The following is a 25,583-nucleotide window of genomic DNA, read 5'->3' on the forward strand; positions in this document are numbered from 1 at the left end:
TTTGCTTCTTACTACTCGTTTATTTTCACTTTCATGATATAGGGGTGTTTTTTTTTGTTGTTTTTTTTGCTGGCTTTGTAACCTGTAAGTAGAGTGACTTTTGCTTAAAAATCTCTTACGAAAATAACGTCATTACCATTTAGCCGTGTGGCAATCCATGATGCAACTTTAAAAATGTATCCCTAGTCATAGTGAAATTTTACAGATGAAACAATAGGATGTCTGAGATTTGCTTCAAAATAATCTAAGGGCCAAGGGATTGGAAAGGGTCAGTGAATAGGACGAAAATGAAACAAGAGTTACCATGTGCCCTTGATAATTGCCTAAGTTGGGTGGGTGATGGGGACTGGAGGTGAGGAGTGAGGGCTGAGGGAATGGGAAGAGGGGTAATTACATGATTCTACTTTTCGTTATGGGAATTCCAAAGCCATACTCAGGTTTAAATCAAAACAAAATACTAGGTCTCAAATTAAGATTAACTGGGTGCTGGTTTGGGTTCTAATTTGCTGTGTGGCTCAGGTATTAAATTTCATTAAGCCCTGTATTTTCTCATCTGCAACATGAGAACCTGATGATTGTGAACACTGAGTTATTTCTAAGAATTTGGGCAACTGGTATTATGCAGGTTTTTAATCATTTGCTTTTAAATAAAGACCTAACTGATGGTATTCTCTTAAATTTCACTTTGTTTTCTCTTAACTTTCTCTTAAATTTCAATTTGTTTTCCACCAGTATGGTACAGACAGAATAAAATCTTATAAATTTCAGCAAAGTGTTCTAACATTTCTTCTAACACTCTTAAGAAATATTTCACTTTACTTTAACACAAAGCAAATTCATTATACCTACTTATATACTAAAGCAAAGCAAATTGCTTTGTGGAAGCTTTTAATAATTCAAAACACTGGGTATAATATTGTATTTTTGATCATATGTATAGCACAATTTACCACATATGTTATATATCTGCTATTCCATTTTTAAATGAATGCAACAAAGTGTTCAGTAACTTGAATTTTGAAGGAAATAACTTTTAGCTATATTTTTACCAAGTTATGATTTAATATTTATCAATGTGTAAATATACAAACATGATAGCAATTTTAAAAACTTGTGAATAGTTGGCCTTACAAAATTACAACACACTGTAAATAAATCCCTCCCACATTTTATACAAATTACATGATTTTGATATACAAAGATTCTGTTTTTATTACACTGACAATGTACAACCAAGACTATTTACAATGCAAAAAAGTATATAAACCACAATTTAACATCCTGCTACTGGCAGCCACTATAGTTTAGGAGGTAGCTTTAATTAAACGAAATGAACAGAAGCCACATTTCCCAACTTGTGTTCTAAAAATAATTTACATAAGATAAAAATTCATTATATGCACAGTATATACAGTTTAATTATTAAACTGCAATCTAGCTTAATGTTTTTTAGTATATCCTGAAAAACTAATATGGCAGTGGGTTTGCTATTGATTTAGCATATTGTTCAAAAAAACATACTGAACATTTATAACTTTAAGACCCCCACCTCATGACATGTCAAACGTCCATACGTGAGAATCAAGTAAAATTTTTCATTTTTAAAGACATAGGCCTAAGCTTTATTCCTGTTTTTATTCTTTCTTCTTCATCATCATCTTCTCCTTTTTTAATGACACGTGTCCTGTTTTATGAAAACACAGTATCTGAACTGTTGTTGCGCAGGCTCTTTTGTAAATTACAGTAAGGGGAAAACGTGCGGAAATGTCCATGAAACAGCCTAAGTTCGGGGGAATCCAGCTCACTAAGAAACAAATGTAAGTGCTCTGTATCATAATTACTCCTGATTTCTTCCAATTAAATGCAATTACTTACCACAGTCTACTTTCTGTATAATTCAAACTATAAGTAGATAACATACCAACGAAACTAGGAAATACCAGTAAAGCAATGATATTAGGAAGTATTCATTAATGGGAAGATTACAGAGCCATCAAATCCCTCAGATACTATGAAAATCTGATGTTAGTTAGTAGTTTAGCCAAATCTACTAAACCCACCCAGCAATTAGCCCTTTACTTTTTCCTAGAAGTGTGATGACAAAACACTGAGGGGAAAAATGACTGCGCCAAAGCGATGTAAAATGACTAAGAACAAATGTTCATGCTATTCTTGTAAAATCTAACAGTTGTTAATATTGTTTTAAAAACATCTTCAGGTTTTATGATTTACAAATCTCTTCAAGAAAATTTATGATTCTGTTATGCCAAAGATGGAAAACAGAAAAATGCTACATTTACTCTCACAGTCCTACCTGGGAGACGTTCCCCTTTTTTTTTTTTGGCCCTGAAGTAAGTTGTCCTGAGATTAATGATCAAACATTAGGTAAAATTAGCAAGACTTTCTTCAGTTGTGTGAAATCCCATTGTAAAATATTCTTAAAAAAAATATTAACAGCTGTTCTTTTATCTGGTGCTTAATTCAGAAACAGGTAAAATTTTGCTTCTTATGGATCAGAAAAAGCTAATGTTATAATGCCAGAATATACATAAGAGCTTTTCAAGTTACAGAGTGGTTCCAAATTGACCGCACATCACTTGGACACTGTGTTTTTTCACCAATTGATAGTTTAGGCACTTGTTCTTTGAAAATGTCTGGTTTAAGAAATAAACTGCCACCTTCTCCTCCTTCAAAGTGACACCAGGCAGTGATCACAGAAGTGCTTCCCAGATGAGAGCTCAGACTAGGGTTCACTACAAACACCGCCCTCTGGGTTGATGGGGGAGACCATCAGACACGTTCATTCAGTCTTTAGCTCTCGGCAGGTTGTAAGCATAGCGCACCAGAGGGAAGCCCCGGCTCTGATAGAAGCAGGCCCGTCCGCAGGCCTGCACCTGGTCCGAGCTGTCCGAGACGAAGGAATCTTCCTCGTCGGCATAATCGGAGTGGGCCGACTGCGTGCCACAGTCAGACCAGTAGCCCTCTGGTCTCTGGCAAGACCCCACTGCCAAGGCGGGACAGCTGTGTGATTTTATCAAGTGTTTGCACGACACTGGCTTTGTCAGGAGGAAGGATTCGCAGCAGTCGCACACGGCCAGGTTCCCCTGCAAATGCGAGTACATGCCGCAGTCGTAGTAGAAGTCCTGCTCCACGCAGCCCGCCTGGCTACTGATGGAAACCGAAACCGAGCCGCTTTTCTTGGTCATGTGTCGCTTCAGCAACTTCCAGTCTTCTTTAAACTTCGGGTTGAAGAAAACGTACAGGACGGGGTTCAGGCAGGCGGGCAGTGGGAAGAATATGAGGGTGACAGACTTCATTATCTCGGGGCTGATGGAGATGGCGGTGATCAGAGGCGCGAACGAGAAAAACGCGACAGGGCAGAAGAAGATGCAGTTGGTGAAGATGAGCCAGGCAACGTGCTTAATCATGCCAGAGTGGGCGTTCTCGGAAAGGTCCTCCTTCTCCAAGTTGCAGTAGAGTTTAGTGTAGATGATGGCCATTAGTAAAAACGCCAGCGAGTTTAAGAGCACTAAGGTGACCGTAAATCCCAACGACGGCGTTTCTCCCGTGGGGAATGGCAAGCACAGGGGGGACGCAGAGTAGTCCCCTCCGTGGAAAAGTGGGAAGCAGCCTGCCACTGCGGCCCCCACGAAGGCAAAAAGGGCAGCGGCCCGGAACTGCCTGAGATGATTGCTTTTCCCATTTTTCATGATCTCTTTTGCAGATAAGCTTCTTTCGACAGCCGCTAACATTAATAAAAAGATGGCACTTTCTGAGGAGAAAACGGCAAGAAACCCAGCTAGTTTGCAGCCACTGCCGATCTCCCACCAAATGCCAAATTCAGCAAATCTGCCCCAGGACACGGCATCCAGAAAAGTTAAGATGCCAGTATAGGCTCCCATGAGTAAGTTAGACACAGAAATCAGGCCTATGAACAATTTGGAGGCAGGCAGTGGTGTACAAGGCGCAAATGTTGTTACAATGACAAGCAGGTTGAAAAACAGCGCAACCAAGAAAATGAACCACACAGTAAGACGGATCATCCAACTTCCCAGTAAATATTCGCAGGGCTTAAAAGCACCTGAAATGCAAGAGAGAGAAAAATAAACATCCAGAGATAATTTAGGAAACATCCCATCCCATGCGCTATGGCTTAAGACACCAAAGATAATTAATTTAGAACAATTAAATTTGCTACCAAATTGAATTGAACCAAAATGAAAAGATAACTATTTCTTAGATATTTTAGTCATTGCACTAGACTATTTAAAAAAACTAAAAAAACTAATTTTTATTAAATATTTGGTAAATACATATAGTGATATCTAAAAGAAAAATCTCACTTTTTCTTCTACCTAAGTTAATACACAGAGCACACTGTGTCTACCACATGCAAGGTACTTGATATACTAAGAGTCTGGAATTGGATAAACTATGGTTTCAATTTAGGGTTAACTTGCTACTCTTTTTCTTGAGAAAGCCACTTAAACCTCTCTAAATTTCACTTTCTCACTTGTGAATAATAATGCCCACTGCATAGAGCTGTGGGGCTTAAGTACAATTGCATACATAAGGTACCTAAGCAGGCTACTGGGTACATCATTGCACTCAATAAATATCAGGTCCTCTTCTTCTTCCTTCCTATTCCTAGTATACTTAATAATAATCATATATATACACACACACACGTGTGTATGTATACATATATTTTTTACACACTTCTTACGGCTTTCAAAGACAATCTGATGAGGCAGAATAAGACAGGTATAATTATCTCCCTTTCTCAAGCAAAGAAACTGAGATTTCAAAGTGTTCAACTGACCTGACAAAGGTTATTCAGTAAGACAGTCCAGGGAGGACTTAAACTACACTGATGTTAACTATTCGCACAAAGCCATGTCCACTAAAACCCTGCGTAACTTAAAGTAGGATTGCAAGAACTAATTTAGTAGCTGAATTGTATGTTCCAGTAACTGACTTTGACATGCTGGGTATGCCACAAATGACAACTGTTTTATCTAAAAATCAGTAAAGAAAAACAAAATTTTGTCTACAAAGCGTAAGAAAGTGATATATTACAATTGCCTAAAAGACGTGTTGTGACTTAACTTCCTGAACTGGCATGAAGTTTAATACATCCTATAAAGCGTTTTAATCACCGAGGTATTCACCAACTTAACCAACCAGGTCTGCACCATTGACATCCGACTTCCAAATAACACAACAAATTTTTAAAACTTGAATTTAATTAATCATTTAATTTTTAAAATTTTCCCCTCAGGGAAGTGTTAACAGGAAACTTTCACTTTTATCTTTGTATCTGAAGTCATCCTTCTTCAAGGGGGAACAGCTGAGCTGACCTGGGAGAACTGGACTCACCTTGGGACATGTTTGACTAGTGGGTGGAGTTGCGTTCCCTCAAAAGCCTGGGAAGCAGACCCCACCCAGTCTCTGTCTTTGGAAACCTGCCTCCTCCATTTCTAACAGAAGGTTCCAGCTCTCCTCCACTTCCAGCTTCTGAGTGAGCACACAGGTATCCACGTGTTACTACAACTGAGTGGGGGAGACAGGCCTGCAGTCCATCCCTACTGTAGCCAAGGAAGGTGAGCTGGCCTACTCCTGGTTGACCCCAATGTTCAAATTCAGTGTGAAGGACGTGGAACCTCAGCATGATCGGATCTGGTCTCCCCTTTAATAAAGCTGGTCCCTTCTCATTGGGCTGTCAGTTCCCGATGTACATTCTCCAACACAAGAATCCGAGGGGGGCAAGTGAGTGAGCTGCACCCCTTAACTTCCCACAATTCAAAAACTAGATAAATTAAAAGAAACATACATAGCTGCCTCAAGAAGCTCACAATTCAGCAGTAACTAGAAAATCATAATACGTGATCTGAGTTATAAAATTAATGTCCAGATTGACCTGTGTCAATATGCTAATAAAGGAATCTACTTCACAGCCTACGATTTAGTCAATTATTTAATTTTTTCTTTTATAGTAAAATTTGAAATCCATCTTCTCTGATAGATCAGGCAGAATATGATAGTACAGTCACAATGGTCAGTTTAGTGATTTTCCCAAGTCTACGAAGTTCAATGAAACAAAATACAGCAAAAAGGAAAGACTGCATTAAAAAAAAAACAAAAAAACGCACGCACACACCAAAAAAAACCAAAAAAACCCCTTATAGACCTGTAAGTAACTTAGAGAACTAGTCTGAGTGTTAAAGGAGCATTAAGAAAGTGCCTCTCAATCTTTAATGTTCATAAATAACCCTCATCCCGGGAGCTGGTCAACATAAAGATCTTGACTCAGTGGGTCTGGACTGGAGATTCTGCAAGAGATGCCTCAGCTTCTCGCACAGAGACCACACACCGGGTCAGCAGGCTTGATGAGATCTACTCCCACCCCCATTCCAGAAATCACATCTATCCCCATAGGTTTCAGACACAGTTGCCTCATGTGTGTTTAAAGCAAGACTCTGCAGCAAACTCTGTTGGGCATACCTGTTGAGGGTGTACAGTGGATAATTATCTGACTGTGCTCTTCATTCTCAGCACTGCTAGTGACCCCTGCTGCATCAGCGGGACCTGAAGATAAAACATCAGTTGTGTTTAATTCAAGCTTTATGCGACTCAGAAGAACCAGCGTTTCCTGTGATCTCCTCTCTTGTACATGACGTACATTCAGCTTGTTCTGAGGCTTGTTAACATATTACAGATGCCAGGAACACAGTAAATGCCATTTTTCTCACAGATTTTGTACTGATCCTTCACAAACTGATGACAATAGGCACTTTGATTAATACCAGGAAGAGTGTTCTGTTTTACCAAGTACATGCACTTGCCTTTATCCTTTGCGACACTGTGCTCTTGGAGGCTTTTATCTTCTGTGTTTGAATGTGTGTAAGAGTCGCAACCCCAAAATGCACAGCACTGATAAGCATATGGTACAGATAACGACCTGGAAAATAATTGCAAAATCTACATTGAACAGCAACTTCACAGACATTCTTTTGTTTTGTACAAAATATTTTAGTCATTGAAAGCCCCAGCCTAGGAGTTGGGGAGACCTGACTGTCACATGCTTTCAGCTGGTCAGTGTCCTCTCCAGGCCTCATTTTCCTCATCTGTTAAAAGAGCTCTGGTATCAGATGACACCATGAGTTTCTCCATTTATATAAGATATGCTTTTAAAAACTGGATTTAAATCAAACCAGGTTTAAAATGTAATAGCAATGCTACAATTTAAAGTAAAATTTTATCAGGCTCCTTTTATAAATGAATTAACCATACCCAATCTATCGTATGAAGCTGGTAGTTTCACTTAAAATTAATGTCTCAAGTCATTTATGAATTTAGTTTGTTTATACAGTATAATGAAAATATTTATTCTCCTCTCCCACAATAATATCCCCACGCCCTCTATTATATCTAATGAGGTCCCCACTCTAATAGTTCATGTCTGCATGAAGTATTATAGCATTTAAAGCAATTTTCTATATAGGCTCCCATTTCTGTGGTTTCTGTCATCTTGTTGCTAATGACAAATCTACTATATAAAAAAAATTAATGAACAGCTATATTATCTCTTCAACAGCATCAAGGGATCCAATTCATGTTCTGAAAAACTATGGAATAATGTTCATGTTCTGTTTTTTACCAAATCTGTGAGGATTGAGGTAGAAAATACTCTTAAATTATAGCCTCCAAGGAAATCTGGGAACCACAGCAAAACACAGACACACACACACAAAGTAACACACTCTATAATTTAGGGGCGCACCCTAACTTCAACAAAAAAGAAAAATAAGCGAAAACACACCTGAGATTAACAAAGTCTTTTGCTGCTAAAGCTTCTTTCAGTTGAAAGTTGCCCACAAGTTTCAGCTGATTTAGCCCACTCAGGCCTTCCGTAGGAAATGAAGTTAATTCATTGAAACTTACATCTCTAAAACATGAATGAGATTTCGAATTAACTCCTAAGATGCAAATCACACAAAAACATCTGCCCCATGTGTTAACGGCATAGATATTAGAGCTCCAGGAGGAATCTGAGTTGTGGTAAATGATAGATCTAGCATGCATCTTGCCATATTAGAAGCCGTTATTATATCCATGCAGCTTAGCATTTATACAAGGAAACAACTAAACAGAAAGATATTTTGATGGGTCCATGCTCAAACATGAGTTTCTGTAAAATATTCATTACTTTCATGATATTATTGCATAAAGTCATCAACTTACAGGTTAGTGATTGACCCAAGCTTGGCAAAAGCTCTGTCGTGAATTTCATGGATCAGGTTTCTACTCAGATCTCTACAATTATAAGAAGAACGTGTTAATCTTTTCAAATAAACTCAAATGGCAGTTAACTCTGAGGGTACTTTAGAGTCAGAGGAAGTCACAATACCCCTGATAACAAAGACCTTTAATCTTGTCCAACAACATTTTCATTTGTACGCTGAATGCCTCTCCTTCACAAAATCCTACATCTTGGAATGTGTTCCATGGAGCAGTAATTGTACTTGGCATCTGTTTCAAAACAGTTGTGAATTTTCTCTACCTTATCATTCTGGTACCAGTTCAAAAATATAAATGATATGATATAACCTTTGGTACTATTAACTAGGTGAGAAAAAGCTCAGCTCCTGACAAAGCTGGAAATAAAAGCAGGTTTCATATTATTTGCCTTCTCAAAGGTCAGTGATAAGGCCCTGAGAGAAGACAAATAATCAATATGCAAACAAGAGCATTCCAGAAGGGCTTCAGATATCTTTTTTTCTTCCCAAGCAGGAAATAAAAATCCTATCAATGGCAGAAACATACTGCATTGAGAAACACACCCTGAGGAATTCTGATATTACAGAAATAGTAAAACAAATAATCTCCAACCACACTTAAACTGAGCCTTACTGGAAATTCAGAGATTGGATAAATTCATTCATTCCATGACACATCTCCTAGATAACAGGAAAGCTCAACAAACTTGGTTTTGAATCATAAAGAAAAGGCCAGTTTTTCATTGTTGTCGCTTATCAGTGCTGCAGAAGTGATGGCAGCTAGGAGCCAGTCCCCTTCCTCCTGGTGCCCAGACCCACAATACGCCTGTCAGCAACAAGGAAAGATCCGGCGGCCCAACCGCCAATAAAATGTTTTCTAGTAGGATGTATTTCTCATTTCTTAATGAGGATCTACTAAAAAACAGGACGCAATATATGTAAGTTCACTTCACTGTGAATTTTTCAAATTTACTCTGCATCTTAAAAAAGGTTCACTAACTTAGTGATTCGTGTTTTCTGCACTGAGGTTCCAGGAAGGCAATGACCAAGCTTGTCCTTGTCAGCTTTATATTCCCAAGTGCTTAATAGAGTAGTTGGCACAAATATACGCTCAAATACACATCATTTTTTTAACGAGTGCTTCTGCTGCACATTAGCTCTATTTGTCACGATAGATACAACAGGGCAGGGATCAAACAAACTTCTTAGAAGGGCAGATGGTAAATATTTGTCACCTCTGGGGGTCCTGCGGTCTGTACTGCAAGCATTCGACTCCGCCACAGTACAGTGAAATGAGCTTCAGAAAATACTTCAACAAGAGGAGCATGGCTGTGTGCCAGCAAATCTTAATTTACAAAAACAGGAGGCAGGCTGGATCTGGCCCACAATTACAGTTTGCCAGCCCTGGCCTAATGAATTGCAAAGCTCGTTACCATGCATGACTTGAAAACAGACAAACGCATCTCTCAGGTTGTACATATTTTTCTCTTTTAATCACCAATGTACAACATCAGAGGTGAGTGGAAGTGAAAAATACCGAAAATCCATTATTTGTAAAGAACCGTGCGGTAAAGTTTGAAGGACAATATTTACACGTAATAAATCAGCTCTTTAAGTACATCTATTATAATAATAGGAATTGTACTGATAGATTTAAATTACAGCTTGACAAACATTTTACTTGTCTCTAAGAATCAGAGAGAAACTTACAGTATCCTTAGGGATACGAGGCCTTGAAAAGTGCCTTCTTTTATTTGGCGGATCTGATTACGTTGCAAAGAACTAGAAGAAGGCGGGTGGGGGTCCGGGGGGGGGGGGGGGAAGAGTTGGGGAGGAAGGAGAAGAAATGAGGAGGAGAAAGGGAAAAAAGAGAAAAAATTACTTTCTATTGAAAAATAACATTTCTTAATTAAACTTTTTCTAAGCTTAAATATTCCTAAGTAACACTCATTGATCTTGTTGAAAGTCAAGGAAACTGTTTCCTTATCTTTGCAACGGAAATGGTTAGACTAATTGGTATTCCACCCAGCCCAAATTATCCTGGGTGTGTACATATATTATCTAAACGCCTCACCAACCCTGCTCAGGAGTGAGAGCAGAAACACAGGAGGATCAAAACTGGGAGTTAATGCCTCCCTCTCCCCACCTCCCTACCGATTTCCATCAGAGTTGTCCTATGTAGGTACACAGTAGATACCTTGTCTGGTTTCCCTCAACAGGCAGGACCAGTTTTGTGGGGTTTTTTGTAGACACCACCTACCCCCTCATAGTGTCTCATAGAATTCCTGATGGGCAGATGTCTAAAAAATACTGCCTGCATGCACACACCTGGTACAACTGGACATTTACTCATAAGGACACCTGATTATATGAATCTCTAATTTCTTAATAGTAAAGCCATTTATTTAAAATAGGAAATGCTCAAAGAATTAACAATACACCACAGCAAGAAGAGTACGTCAAAGAACAACTTACATTTCTTCCAGAGCGTGGCAACCGTCAAAGCTTGGAAGGTCCTTTATATTGTTGTAAGATAAGTCCCTTAAAACAATGGAAATGAATACATCAATGTATGTTATCCGAAAACTATATTAAAAGAGCTGTGCTCAGAAGCATTGAAAGCAGCACTAAGATCTGTAATAAAGGGATATGGCTGAACAAGAAAAGCCTAAGACTTGTAAGCTTCTAGAGCACGTAGTGATACAACAGGCTTAAGATTTGCAAACTTCAAGTACATAATGCTGACTACAGATAGTATAAAATATATTTTAAAATGTTAAGTATATAAAATAAACATAAAATTAAAAATAAAGAAATAATATGGAATATATAAAAATCATATTTAAGTCATAGTTATGGGTTTTTTAATTTATATTTTACAATATTGTTTACACCATAAATAATTTCTATGTTGTTATTTCATTAAAAAGCTATAAAAAGAGTAGTACTCATATTTTTTAAGCATTTATATTAAATCAAATATTGGGATTACTTAACTCTCAGTTAATCCCACTGCAGTTTTTTTCTCAGTGGTAATTGTCAGGTTTCATACTCCACGACACCATTTAATTACTTGCTTAATCAATCACTTATTGGGTTACTATCTCTCTCCACTGAATACTTATTAACGACTTAGTAACTTAATTATTTGTTCTTGTGACATTTTTACATCCTTTATTTACTTTTAATTTCCAGGTCAGTTTAAAGTTTTTGGAAAGCTCCATGCTTAGCTGGTTCCTGATCTAAGACAGATTTGGGCTCTGCTTAGGTTACAGATGACAGAGAAGGATATGGAGAGCTGACTCTCTGGGGAAACCAGAATAAAAACAGGAGTCAGGAGAAGAAAAAATCAAGGAAGAACCTAGCTTGGTTTTTGTTTGTTCAATGTAAAGTCACAAGACGTATGAAAGGCATATAAGGGTGTCCCAAAAAAATGTATACACACGTTAACAGTTAATAGGGCAACTGACGTTTCTTTCTTTTCAGATTTAACCCATGGGATGACTAATTATTAAAAGTGTGTATACATTTTTTGGGACACTATATATATATGTATATATATCTCCCTAAAACTATATATATATATCTCCCTAAAACTAAATTAAAATGCACATTACCTACTCTGGGGCTACTAAAATGATTGCCCATTTCCATGAAGGGAATAAGAAATCATTATACTTTAAAATCACCTAATGAAACTAGTTCGTTAAAACCGAAACTCAACACGTGTGAAATACATGAAAGAAAGGTATGGGAAGGAAAGAAGAATCCAACTCACAAAGTCCGAAGCATCTTCTGTTCCTGGCACAGATTACTGGATATACTGCTTATCTTTGTGCCTGTCAAGGTCCTGTGGGAAAACGTGGTGCTCTAATAAATGATTCAAGCTGAGATGGTAAACAAAATGCTATTCTCACAGAGACAAGCAAGTACTCACATATTTGCATATGGACTAGAGTCCATGCACCCCACTCCCTGACTGCTCCCTAACGTCAGGCACATGGGAAGACGAATTAACCCTCCCTGCTGGTATCATTTCCATATCATCCAGAAAAGCTCATGATGCTAGATGTTAATATTGTCCAGACAACAAGCTTGATTTCTTACATGGACCATCAGAAAAATACTAACCCACAGTCATAGCCAGAACATGACACCTGCAAGTTCTGTCACCCCGCGCCCCCCAAAAAATTTGAAACTTCCCTGGTATCCTGCTTCTTTTCTTTCAGTCAACCTGACTCAATAGTCTCAAATTTTCTCTTACTACCCTCTCTTTCTCTGTTCCCATTTGCATTCAATCACCAACTCCTGTTCTTTCTTGCTCTGTAGTATCCCCAGCATCTGACCCTCTATTTCCATTTTTACTGCTACAATACAGATTGAAGGTGAGGTGACACAGAAAAGGGTGGAGGAATCTCAGGCCACAGGGAAGAGCCCCAGTGACGGATGGCAGACACAGAACTCTCCTGGTTCAATGCCTTTATTTAGCCAAGTGGATCATTCCCACGGCTTCCTCACCATTCTCCCTATCTCTGGTCTTTCTTAACCCATTTACAGACCATTAGGAAGCTTTGCCAAAACCAAATGTTCAGTGTTCAGGCTTGCCATTTCAAAACTGTGACCTAATCAATTTTCCAAATATCTCTGTATCACTCCCCATTTAGTTCTAGCTATGTCTGATCATATGTACACCATCCCTTTCCTAAATCCTGCCTTTCTAAATAAAAGACCCAGCTCTGAGAAACCTGCCAGTATTTAAATTTGAAACTTTCACCTCCTCTATGAAGCCTTCTCTGATAGCTCCACTGATTGCTCCGCGTCTGAATCCTGAATCACTGCTTCTAATTTGGCACTTGATTACTGCCCTATGTTTTCAGTGACCTTTTCAGATCTTATCTCCACATAGTAGGCAATACTCTGCCTGAGCTGACTGACCTCAAACCCAATATCCATTTCCATGCGTGATATTCACAAAGGGAGATTGTAGGAATCAACATAAAGTCTTCATCATCACCAAAAAGCACTGACACACAACTAGCAGGCTAGCATGCTATCTTTATGCAACTCCAAAGGGCCACACTTACAGACTCTCCAGATGGACAGTCCCGGTCAGAATGGGAAACTCCTGCACCATGCTGGCACCACGAATGACTCTAAGAAATTGGGAGAGAAAAAGTAATTTAAAATAAAAAATTCTCAAATAACATTTTATTTTAAACAGTTTAAAATTATAGCACTACAATACCTAAAAAATAAAATTGCTTTCATCTCTTGAATGTACCTGAAAGTAGGAACATCTGTCCAAATGTTCACATAAGTAAAAAAGTATCATAAATTTTCAGAATTATCCTTTGGACTTCTGCCCAAGGAATAGACACTAAAAGATTTTGTTTTCTGGAGCTACAATAATAAAGTCTAGTTTTCTATTAAAGCAACTGTATAAATATTAAGGTTTGTTTCAGAATTTATATACTACTTACAAGGAATGCAGATCAGATAAATTGTGAAATGCTGAGTTCCCCACAAAAGATAGAGGATTATCATACAAATGTCTGTAAAAATAACCAAAACAAAAAAAAATCAAAGTTTTCATAAGTTCATAAGCGCTCCGAAACTAAATCTATGTCCATAAAGTTCATATATCTAAAGGCCTGACATCATCTTCAGTCAGATGTCTGTTTGCCATCACACAGAGATAGCTATACATGGTTATACGTTAGAAGAAACTTTCAAAACTACTTACATAGTTCTTAAGAGTGGATTACCATCAAATGCTCCATCAGGGATAACAGAAATAGAATTACTATGAAATAACCTAAAAAAGATAGGAGAAAAATATTTTGAAATGCACATGTCCTTGTGAAATAAGTTAAACCCCAAGTATCTTCTCCTGTTCTGTACTGAATAGCATACAACTGATAACAACGACATGAAAGTTTAAAAACTGTGGGGAAACTGAACTTCTAGCTCATCTTTTTCAGGACCCTAGATAATTCTTTTTAAACCCACCGCCTAGCCTACTATCAATCAGGTCCCTCACATACACTTAGCTGTACCTTCATCATCAAAGAATTTTAGATCACAAGAATCTTATGTTCTGACCCCCAAATCTCTCTCACTATATCCTGCATTCAGACTTTAAGCAATTCATCCTAGAGTTTTAGCCTTCAACTCGTGATGCACAGTCCCTGTTACGCCATATACATTCCTATCGCTGCCCTTGACAAATCCAACATCTAAAATGCTCCGTTGTCCCTTCCATTTATTTAAATATTTCCGTTGTTTCAAGTCCAGTGGAATTTCTCCTCTTTAGTGATGCCTTTTCCAATGACCTCAAGCCTCAATGAAGTCTTTTTCTAGAATGATTTCTTGATCCTACTCATGCAGCACTTATTTCTACCTAGAAACTGACCTCTGTCTTGTATGGCCAGCCTCCCCAATGACACTAAGACCACAAGCTCCTAAAAGGCAGAGCCCATACGTTACAGCTCTTCTTTCACCAGAATCTAGCTCTATATGGTAATCTATGCTCAGAACTGTCCATGCAGCTAACATAGTCCAACCTGTATGATCATGTGTGTATGTGTTTTGTGGTGTATGTAATGGAGCAAAAATGTCCTAAAAATCTCATTGTTGGAACATTCAATGGTGAGTTCTAGGGATATTAAGGCTAAAGAGAGCAAAGCAATACTTACAGCTCTTTTAGGCTGGGAAGGGCTTTAATGGCCTCAGGAAACTCCCCCAAGTTGTTATAATTCAAGTCCCTAGAAAAAAAATGGGGGAAATACGTAAGAATATTGAAGAGCGGTCATAATTTATAGGGCATTTTGGTACAAGTGTATTATTTAAATATCACATTCTCTGGATGATAATCTTTCTTTACCAACCATATTGCCATTCAAAACCCTGTAGGTTAATTCATTGAATTAACACCTTTTCTTAGAGTACTGAATAGAAAAAAAAAAGAATCGTAATCCTTCTAGGATGCTTTTAAATTAATTTTAAAGAATTCTCAGAATCACATACTAAATAAACAAATCATCTGAATGTCATGTCTCTGAAAACACACCATAAAATAAAATTTATTAAATTACCCATTATAAGTGACCATAACCTGCAATAGAGGCTTCCCCTGGGATTTAGAGTGGCTTCCAGAAATTCTGGCCTGAGGACAGCTGACTTCAGCCCTACCATCAGCAAGAAAGAACCAGGAAGAGTTCACATAACTACCGTCCTCTAGTAGGTTATGAATTGTTGAAAATGTTGCATTCGTTGGGAGAAAGATATGCCACAGTGATCTGTATTACAAAATCTTCATTCTGAGTATGTTTATATTTTAATTCTTTTAACCTACAAAGCATGGTGGCCTATGATTAGCATGGTGATTTCAGAATAAGAGTAAAACAAAATCAAATACCCAGTTCCTCAGAGACCTATTTTGTTTTCCTTTTCTACTTAGAAAGAAAAGTGACAAATGAAAATTCAACCAGGAAGAAGAGGTTCAATTTTAATATAACTGCAGTAGTACAGTGTCCAGGCTTTAGGACACATTCAGCCTCCTGTTACACTGGTATTCACATAGAAAAGGAGAACTGAGTTTGAAACTGTCTTCTTCAAGAGCTTCAACTTTCAAATATCCGTTGACGTTCACCATCCTTTAGTTGTTCAGACAGGAAAGTAGGTTGACAAAGCACTAAAATCTTCTCATTAACTGAGAGTTAATGAGAAAATTCAGTTAAACAAAATATTACAAACCCTAAGCATTTCAACCAGCTGCGACTCACGCGTCTAATTGGATACACTCTGAATCGTTTAGTGCACCTCAATGGCGAATACTATAAATCTCCACATAAAGTCAACTAATATGAAGTAAAACAACAAAAATCAAGGCCCTACTCTCAATAATACACAGCTGCACAATGAATTTGGCTCACAGTATTGCCATATACAGTTGAAACAGCCAGAACTCCCAACAACTTCAACTAGTGGAGACAACAAAAGTGTCCTCAGCGAACTGGAAAACCTTATCACACTCAGCATATTAAAAGATAATATTCAATCCCGGGGTTAACCATTAACCGGCCCGTCAACTGAGTTCAAGGAAAAAACAAACAAACAAAAAACTTTTTCCAGAATTAATTTGATAAGGCTCAAAACGCCATAATTATCTACCATACATTTTAACAAAACCAAAAGCTGGGAAAGGTAATACAGTTTGACAGACTGAGCTGCTTTTAACATGTACTTTCGTAAGAAATATCAAGTTCAAACTTGTGCACCATTTTTAACCATACACTGAGATTAGAATTCATAACTGTGTTATTTGATGGCAAGAATTTAGTCATGTATTATAGCAAATTAATAATGAGCTGAACTCAAGACCTCTGTTTTTCCCTTTCTCTGCAATGAAATGCAAAATTGCACCCTCGAAGTGACAATGTGATCATCTGAAATATGAATTTACTTACAAAGTCTCCAGGTTATCTAGTCCATCAAAACAGTGTCGACCCAGGCTTTTAATTTTATTGTTATGAAGATGCCTATGGAAAAAAAGCATCAAAATGACTTTTACATCACCCAGTAGCAACTATTACAATGTTTTATACGTTTAAATTCGTATAGCTTAGAGAAATGGTATAGCAACAGACAGACAGCTGTTAGAGGGGAGGGAGGGAGGGGGCTGGGTGAAAATAGTGGAGAGATTAAGAAAAACACACACACACAACCACCAGACAAGAGTATGGTAATACCAGAGGGAAAGGGGGTGGGGGGAGGTAGGTGAGGGTAAGAGGGGGATAAATGGTGATGGAAGGAAACTTGACTTTGGGTGGTGAACACACAATACAATATAGAGATGATGTGTTATAGAGTGGTACACCTGAAAACTCTAAGTTTATTAACCAACATGACCCCAATAAATTCAATAAAAATAAAAAGGGAAAGAAAAGAAATAGTAGAGCTAAACATTTCAACACTCGACTAATGGAAAACAAACAGCACTGGGTAGTTTTTTCGATACACTTCAGACTCTGATTCCCTGGACAGAACACCAATGAAGGGGAAAATGTGTAGCGGGAAAGGGGTGCGCACATTAAAGATCCCTTCACATTCACCCCCATCAAAGCAAAAGCTCTGATGAGCTTTTAATGATATGAAGGGAAACCTGGATGAGTTCTCTTTTGGGCAAGTCGGGGAAATGACCTGGAAGGAAGCGAGTGAGCTTCCATCAAGAACTGGTGTGGGACGGGGTGGAATGGGTCACTGGGGAGAAAAAGGGGCATCTGTAATATTTTAAACAAAAATAAAAATAATAATAAAAAAAAGAATTGTTACCAGATTTTTCAAAAAAAGCCATTTTATTATACCCAAGTTTTCAAAGATTAAAAACACACAAAAATCATACACAGTTCGAATAGGCAAGTTGGGAAAAGCATAAAAATCCCTGCAACTCTTCTATGAGCATCTCAAAACAATTCTGCTTCTTTCAGCGCTGAATAAATACATCGCTGATACACAAGCAAAAGCCACACAAGTGCGTGTTGAGTCACCCAGTTTCTTCTCATGATTACAAATGGCTACGTACTTTAGAGCGATTCAATAGTTATCCTCAGACGTGAATGTTCAAAATTTTGATCGTGATATTTTGCATTTTTAAAAAGTCATCACGTTTAGTTTTGCAAAAAAAAAAAAAAAAAAGGAAGTCGCCCCCCCCCCCCCCAAACCCTGGCTCTTCAGGAGCATCATCAGTAAGATACTTTTCATAATAACTTGTCCCCAGACACCTGTTTTTGCTCCCAAATGAACCTAAACGCATGGTATCGAATGGGGTGGGTACTTACAGAACCACCAGGCTGGACAGGTTGGTGAACGCGAAGTCGGGGATGCTGGAGATTTTGTTGAGGGCCAAGGTCAGCGCCTGCAGAGTCGGCAGGTTGCTGAGGGGGTGAACGGGCACCTCCGCCAGGCTGTTGTCATCCAGCCACAGGTGTCGCAGCTGAGCGAGCCCCTCGAAGCTGTCCTCGGGGACTGAGGTAATGTGGTTGGCATCCAGACGCCTGGCAAACAAACAGCCAGGGTCACTAACGAGTCCTAGTGGAGCGAGTCAGTCCATGTCACAGGACTCGGAGTTATCAAAACAAACAGGAGTTATAAAACGACCGGGCGGCGACACCCTGATTTACTTAAGTCCGCTAGAAGTTCTCACCAAGTCTAAGGACTTTTCCAAGATCGGTTCTTTCCCTTCCCTCGTAACAAAGAAATGAATCTAGATCTGAATCCTTTAAGAATCTTTGGCTGAAAGTAATTTAAGAGCAAAAAGATTTTTAAAAAACCCAAAAAACAAAACCTCACAAGACTTAAGTCAGAATGTTATGTTTTAAAATATATCAAAAGTACAGAAAAACAAGAAACTAAGATAAGCAAATAAAGCTACGATTTTACATCATAACTAATATTTTATATTAAATTTAATTGTTATTCTAACTTGGTACCAAAGGGGGGAAAATAAGAAAATATTTTTTTAAAATATTTTTTACAGTAACCAACCATTTTAATAGATTCTTAATCCTTATGACCACCAGCCAAGTTAAAAATATAGGTGTCAGATCCTAGCTAAGCAGCCTTGTCCTGTTCTCTTAGCACTGAGTACTTTTTTAAAAGTTAGTTTGTCAATATAAACAGTTATTAAGAAAAGGGAAGACTGTCCACAGGAAAAGTTAAACAGCTACTCTGATCAATGTTACTGTGGTTTTAAAGTTTCTTTGATTTTTCCAAATTCTTTTGAATTAAGGACACCTTACTAATAGGATTTACTCATACTTAAAATTAAATCCCCATCTGGAAATCTGGGAAACGAAGTCCTAAGTGCTATTGTTGGCACAGCCAGGTGTAACTGTTGGAATGATGGCTTTTCAACACCAAGACAACCTGGTATTAACATGATAAGGGACAGTCTGTGCCCAGCAAATCACAACTTTCTTCACAAATCCCTCATTGATATATCTTCACTACTTAAAGTCATACCGGACAGGGTTGGACCTCCCTGGTGAAAATTAGGGAACTAAACAAAAAACTGGTGAAAAGTAAAAATGGCAGCATATTTTAAAAGAAACCAACTGTGACAGCGTTCCAGTTCAGGAGATTCTGATTTATAGGGTGGTTTTTGTGCCTCCTGTTTCCCTAGGCTGCATTAGCTGCAGGTCCTGCCTGAACTGTCCCTTTCCCCTCCAGGCAAGGACCAACTAACTGCAGTCTCCTTCCCAGAGGCAGATGGATTAGCAGGGGGTAAAGACCCTTGGTCCCGGTGAGGATCAGATAGAAGCTTTCTTTTGGATAAAGTTAAGATAATTGAAAGGACACTGAAAACGGGAGAACTCAGGAAACCAAGTGGCTGCCTTAAGAATCCACTTAGAAACAAACACTTTTAGGCTTGTTCATTCCCTGGGATTTCTAGAACCTGCCTCTGAGAAGAGACAGGCATCCTTTATATAACAGACTGGCAAAGACCTGGCTAAGGAGCTGCTTAGGAGATGTGCTTTCATGAGATAGGAGTGTGTTCAATCACATGCACACTTTGCAACCTCCAGGAACTTCCATTTAGGGAGACAGAGACAATGAACATATAATCACACAGTTAACCATGTAATGTAACTAAACAGTCAGTGCAATTAAATTCTACTTGTAGCTAATTTAATTATCTGCAATTCATTCAACACATTTGAATGGAGCATCTTGTCAGGCACAAAAGATCAAATGGTGAAGCCTGTCCTCGGGAGACTGACATTCTAGTGGGAAGATACACAAAATGATAAATTAAAAACGACAGAATGCTCAAAAAGTGCTATAAAGTAAATAAACTGAATACTGGATTAACAGGGGTTCAGAAAGAAGGGTTCAGAGAAAGAGCAAGAGGGTGTAAGAGCAAGTGGCAGAGGGAGTCAGGCAAGAAGTGTTAGAGGCAAAGGAAACATCAAGGGCTTAGGCAGTAACAGAAACGAGCCGGGTGTGGGCCCAGCTTCTCCCAGAAAGACAGAGTGATTAACACGGGAGAGGGAGGTAGAGAAGGGTCCACAGACACTCAGACGGGGATACAAATGGGGACCAGGTTACGTGGACCCCTGTGGGCCAGGTAAGGGGTTCAGGTTGTATTTCAAGTCCCTTCCTAGTTTCTCAGTGTTACAGCAGTTTAAAAGTTAAAATTGTTTATGTTAGCATATTGATGATAACATGCATTCATATTCAACAAAATAATTCTCCCCCCATACCTACAGAAATCATCACTTAAATGTCCTGTTGAGATGTGGTCAATACCCTAACAAGGACAGTTGTCAGCACCTTTTTAACTAAGCCCACCGGGTATCACAGACACCAGTCGCGCTCCCGCAGAATTCTGTGCCATATATCATCAGAGGAATGGGACAGCCTTTACCTAAAGCCACATAACCAGGTGAGTTTGGAGCTAAGACAGTAATGAAGCTATATTCTGGGCAAAACAATAATACGACATTAAATACACAGACATAATTTCCTTCATGCTAAAAACTTCCCCAAATTGTAAAAGTCGTACGTAAGCTGAGATCAAGGAGAAGGACTCTGGAAAATGAAACCCAGAACTTAAATGAGAAAAAGGGTTCGTGGTGATTCAAATGGTTAATCCTTCTACCTCAATTCACATGTGGGTGTTGGAGGCACACCCATAAATACAAAGAGCTGCACTTACACTGAGATTAATGTTTCACAGATAATTCGTCTTAGAGCTGTGGCTTTGTACCAAGGACCTACATTATTAATATTTATCCAACAGTCAAAGAAAAGACTATAATTGATTCATTCAGTAGATGCAGTAAATGGCATCAGATATCTCCCAAAGTTGGGAGATGATGTAGCCTTGGTTAAGGTATTCTGCCTAAGGTAAACTCCGTACAAACATGATTTTATTTAAGGGTACTTTAGTTGTCAAAAGGTTAGCAATGTATTAACTGAATTCCCTTACTATTTGTCTTTAAAATATGTGTCTATGCCCTAGTTTCAAAAGCCTTTTTAAATCTCATCAAGATTCGCATACTGCCCGGCCGGGCGTGGCTCGGCGGTGGAGCACCGACCTAGGATCCAGGCGATCGGGGTTCCATTCCCGGTCAGGGCACATGCCCGAGTTGCGGGCTCGCAGCCGATCAATGACTCTCTCATCATTGATGTTTCTACCTCTCTCTCTCCCTCTCCCTTCCTCTCTCTGAAGTCAATAAAGATATATATTAAAAAAAAAAAAAAAAGACTCGCATACTTTTTCTGTCGTCTTAAATGAAATTACAATACCAAATAATTTTGTGATGAATGTCTACGATGTCAGTAAACTCCTTTATCATCAAAAGCTCTCCCTTCTTCTCTCTACTTTTAACTTACCAATAATGTAAACATTATCGTATTATAGTTTGTCACCAGGTTCTAGTTTAAAGTAGTTATGAAATTCTGCTATTATGGAAAACCCAGAAAACTTCACCTTTGAAATCCTTTCGTAGTCAATGTAAGTGTGATCTAACGTAAAGAAAAAAAAATCCAGTGGGGATTTTAAAATTCTGACATGTCATTTTAATCTCCCGCTCAGGCCACGCGTTAGCCGTCCTCACGGCTTTGGGAAGGCTGTTCAAGCCCCTTTTCTACTAGTATCAACAGCGCACTTTCAGATGCTATGGTCATCGTCACATATTTACATCAAACCATTTCTGTTCCATTTCAGCCCCTAGTGAACTTTGCTCCTTGTAAAGCACTACTTCAAAACCACAAGGAAATCCTTCGTGTAATTCTGGTCTAAAGATCGGATTTTCAAACTGACTCAAGTGCTGATAAGACTGTTATACCATTCTGACAGAATTTCAATTGCAGCCAACTTGACCACTACACCCACTATGCTAACAAACCCAAGAACGTTTCCTTCTCAAATGAAACAGGCCTGACACATAGTTCCTTGAGTTTCTAAAACATGTAAAAAATTCCCAATGCCTTTTTAATTAATTTATCTATTTTTAGTCTCTCCTTACTCCCACCCTCCCAATTTTGGACATAATTTAAACTAAGCAACTCACTCCATGAATGGTGAGCACAGTAGACTTGTCAGAAACATTCTTTTAGAGGGAAAAAACCAACGATTTCTGTGAAAAACACTTTAAAGCATCTAAGTTGCCAATAAATGTCATGTACACATTAATGTACTTATTGACCACAAATGAGAAAGACTCTATTTGCACGTTTTCTTGATAATTTTTCTGTTCTAAAGTTCAAAGATATCAGTCTTCTCTTTTTGAGCCTTCAAACCAGACAAAAATGATTAAATATTTTGATTGTCAAGTCTTGTGAGATAAGAACAATTATGTATGAAGGTCTTAAAGTAAAATGAATTCTGAAGAAGCAAAAGACACTAAGGAACTATTTAAAATGTCTAATAAATCCAGGTCTGAGGTGGGAAAGACGGCTCCCTCTGTGCACATCCGTCCAAGGCTGGGAAGGGAGGAGAGGCGGCAAAGTCACATTTCTGCAAAGGAGCTCCTTCCAATCAACTCACTGCAAGTTTACTCGGAGTCTACTCAATTAGCTATGGTGAAAATCAAATCCTTATATTACATAACTTGGCCTTTTGGTGAAATGAGCTACTTAACCAACATTTCTACCTTGAACTGCTATTTAAACTAGACATTAAATGACCGGTATCCCAGATACTCCTCTTTTATGACATTAGATACTCTTTTTTATATCTATGACATTAGATTCATTGTAAAGTTTAACTGTTACAGCGTAAGATATGCTTTATTAGTACATATCTTTATTTTCGCATTCACTTTCCATTAACTACTAGAATATCTAATCTAAAATCAAAAGGTAATCTACAATTTACAATTTCCTGTGATGTGTTTTGGGTGTGGTTAAAAATGGTTTTATAGTAGCAAGTGGATGGGACAAGCAGCTCAACCACTTTTGCCTAAGTCTTCCATTCTATACCTCACACGAATTCCCTCCAAAAGCTTCCATTTATAGTTATTTTAAAGGGCGAGCAATTAAAAAAAGGAACAGATTAGTATATAAATACGTTAAAATCTAACTTTATAACCTATAACAGATAAATGTGGTTACTATTACAATTTTTTATTTGGAGTAAATCTCAAAACTTCCGTGTAAATGAGAATTACCTGGACAAATTATTTGAAATATAGCTTCCTGGATCCCACCTTTAAACAGAAAATAACATTACTTCTAGGGATCTGTATTTTAGGGGCATTTCCCCCTAGTGATTCTGTGGCAGATGGTCAAAGAGCCAGACTTTGAGAAACCATGGCCTAGTCCCACTGTATGTAGTATTAGGAGATGAACTAAAACCATGAACGTTTGTATTTGTGCTTCCAGTAGAGTAGCAAATTAACAAAGTTCCTTGTTTTGAAGAATACTTTTTCATCAAAGATGTTCCCTTTCCTTGTTATGAAAATTGGGTAATGAAAGAAATGAAAGAAAGGAACTAATAAAATATATCATCACTGTTCGTATTAAAAGATTCTGCCGTGTTTATTGAGCACTTGCTCCATCAGATATCATCGTCAGTCCTTTTTACCCATTCGAGTACGTGGTGATAAGCAAACTACTGTACGGAGAGTTTTAAATAACTTGGCCAACATCACACGGCCAGTAAATAGCAAAGTGGGGATTCAAAACCGAACAGAATTCCAATAAATCTGAACCTGCCTGGATTTCTTTTCAAAAGCGATGCAAACATTCTGACATAAACATGCTTTTCTTAATCTTGGCACGAGTCATATTACAATAAACACACCCTTCAGCTGAGTGCTTCTCACCTCTCTCCTTTCAAGTGCCCCACAAGGAACCTGATTTTCTACCCCAGGGATAGAGACCGAAAGGTGTAGCCCTAACACTAGTCCGTAACAGGCATTCTAGTCACTAACAACTATCTGGTTATTCAATATGAAAACAGCTGTTTCTTCAAAGTCTTCTGCAGATGTGCAAGGTCCCTGATCCATGCACTAGAGGCAGAAGAGGGCTGTGCACACCCAAACCACAGCAGCAGGGATTGCCATTCTCCAGGTTCACGCACGTACACATACGCACACACACACATAAGGGAAAGAACGCAGAAAACCAGAGGAGAAGATAAATCTCCCTCTCTCCCTGGAATCCCAGGTTTCCACACGTGTAGCAGCCACATGGCCTAAGGATTCAAGAATGCAGAAAACCAGAGAGCTACTTACAAAGACTGCAGAGCACTCAGTCCTCGAATGGCTTCACTGGGTACCGTTTTCAGCTGATTGTTCTGGAGGGTTCTGGAAGGAAATTTTTGGTTAGTGAACAAGCAATTGTTACCATTTTTTCTTAGAAGAATTCAGAGTCATTTCTTTCCCCCCCAAAAAAAAATATATATATATATTTCCAGTGGCAGGAAAGGGGAGAGGTCAAGGTAGAAAGCACCCAAGACAACAGAATTGCAAAATAAAAAATAAAAATAAAAAAAAATAGCAAGAAACATTTGTTGTGAAGCCAGAAACGAAACCCAAGTCATCCCCTCATGCACACATGCTGGGTTATCTACATTTCCAGGGGCGGTTTCACGCTCAGGAATTAAGGCACTTAATTAACCTTCATCACCCCAGTTCATGTTAACTGGGAGGTACAAGTTAACTGTGAGCAATAATAGCAACCCCACTGGGATCCTTAAGGCCTTTTCAAATTGGAATAAAGCAGAGCACAGAATCATGGACATGAGGTAAAGCCAATTTTGATAAGAGGATAGGAGACCCTGAGCTCTTGGGGGGGAGCAGCTACGTCCTCAGTGAACACAGGGCATGGACAGCAACCAAGCTTTAATCATCTGAGGGTGACGGCCCGAAGCTTGAAGGCAAAGGTCAGAACCAAAACTGAAGTCCTTCTAGTTTTCATTCCTAGGCACATTAATACCATAATTGCCTGACGTGAGTCATAACCACAGGACGGGATGGTAAAGGGCCCGCTGAACCAGAGAGGTCTAGTGACTTGCAGATGGTCACCCAGGACTGCAGCAGTAGAAGTGGGGCTGTCAGTCAGTTTCCTGGCTCCCCAGTCTGCCACACTCTGAACTCCTGACCACTGCCAGGTATTTATGTTCTGATCCCTCACAGGCTCACATACGTCACCAGCATCTCAATTCCCGTTAGCTCTAAAATGATTTTTACATTTGGAACTCTTGTAAGCCTTTTTCCCTTGAGGGTCAGCTAATTCAATGTTCTTATAGCTATAAAATAGGCAGAAACAAAACCCAAACAGTGAAGCTTAAAT

General features: G+C 38.6%; 1 protein-coding gene across 1 annotated transcript in view; it reads right to left on the reverse strand.

Moving 5' to 3' along the window:
- Positions 1-615: 615 nt before the first annotated feature.
- LGR4 (leucine rich repeat containing G protein-coupled receptor 4) overlaps positions 616-25,583 on the reverse strand; it is a 91,020-nt gene continuing 66,052 nt past the window's right edge. The window contains exons 4-18 of the mRNA XM_087821794.1: positions 24,524-24,595; positions 18,119-18,334; positions 16,748-16,819; positions 14,975-15,043; positions 14,023-14,094; positions 13,760-13,831; positions 13,364-13,432; positions 12,058-12,129; positions 10,755-10,820; positions 9,990-10,061; positions 8,245-8,316; positions 7,823-7,948; positions 6,846-6,961; positions 6,505-6,588; positions 616-4,081 (exon numbers count right to left, since the gene is read on the reverse strand). Coding sequence (XP_087677920.1) covers positions 2,805-4,081; positions 6,505-6,588; positions 6,846-6,961; positions 7,823-7,948; positions 8,245-8,316; positions 9,990-10,061; positions 10,755-10,820; positions 12,058-12,129; positions 13,364-13,432; positions 13,760-13,831; positions 14,023-14,094; positions 14,975-15,043; positions 16,748-16,819; positions 18,119-18,334; positions 24,524-24,595 — 2,527 coding nt within the window. The 3' untranslated portion in view covers positions 616-2,804. The remainder of the gene's footprint in view (positions 4,082-6,504; positions 6,589-6,845; positions 6,962-7,822; positions 7,949-8,244; positions 8,317-9,989; positions 10,062-10,754; positions 10,821-12,057; positions 12,130-13,363; positions 13,433-13,759; positions 13,832-14,022; positions 14,095-14,974; positions 15,044-16,747; positions 16,820-18,118; positions 18,335-24,523; positions 24,596-25,583) is intronic.

Source organism: Miniopterus natalensis, chromosome 11 (genome assembly GCF_054644295.1).
Source record: "Miniopterus natalensis isolate mMinNat1 chromosome 11, mMinNat1.hap1, whole genome shotgun sequence".
NCBI lineage: Eukaryota > Metazoa > Chordata > Mammalia > Chiroptera > Miniopteridae > Miniopterus > Miniopterus natalensis.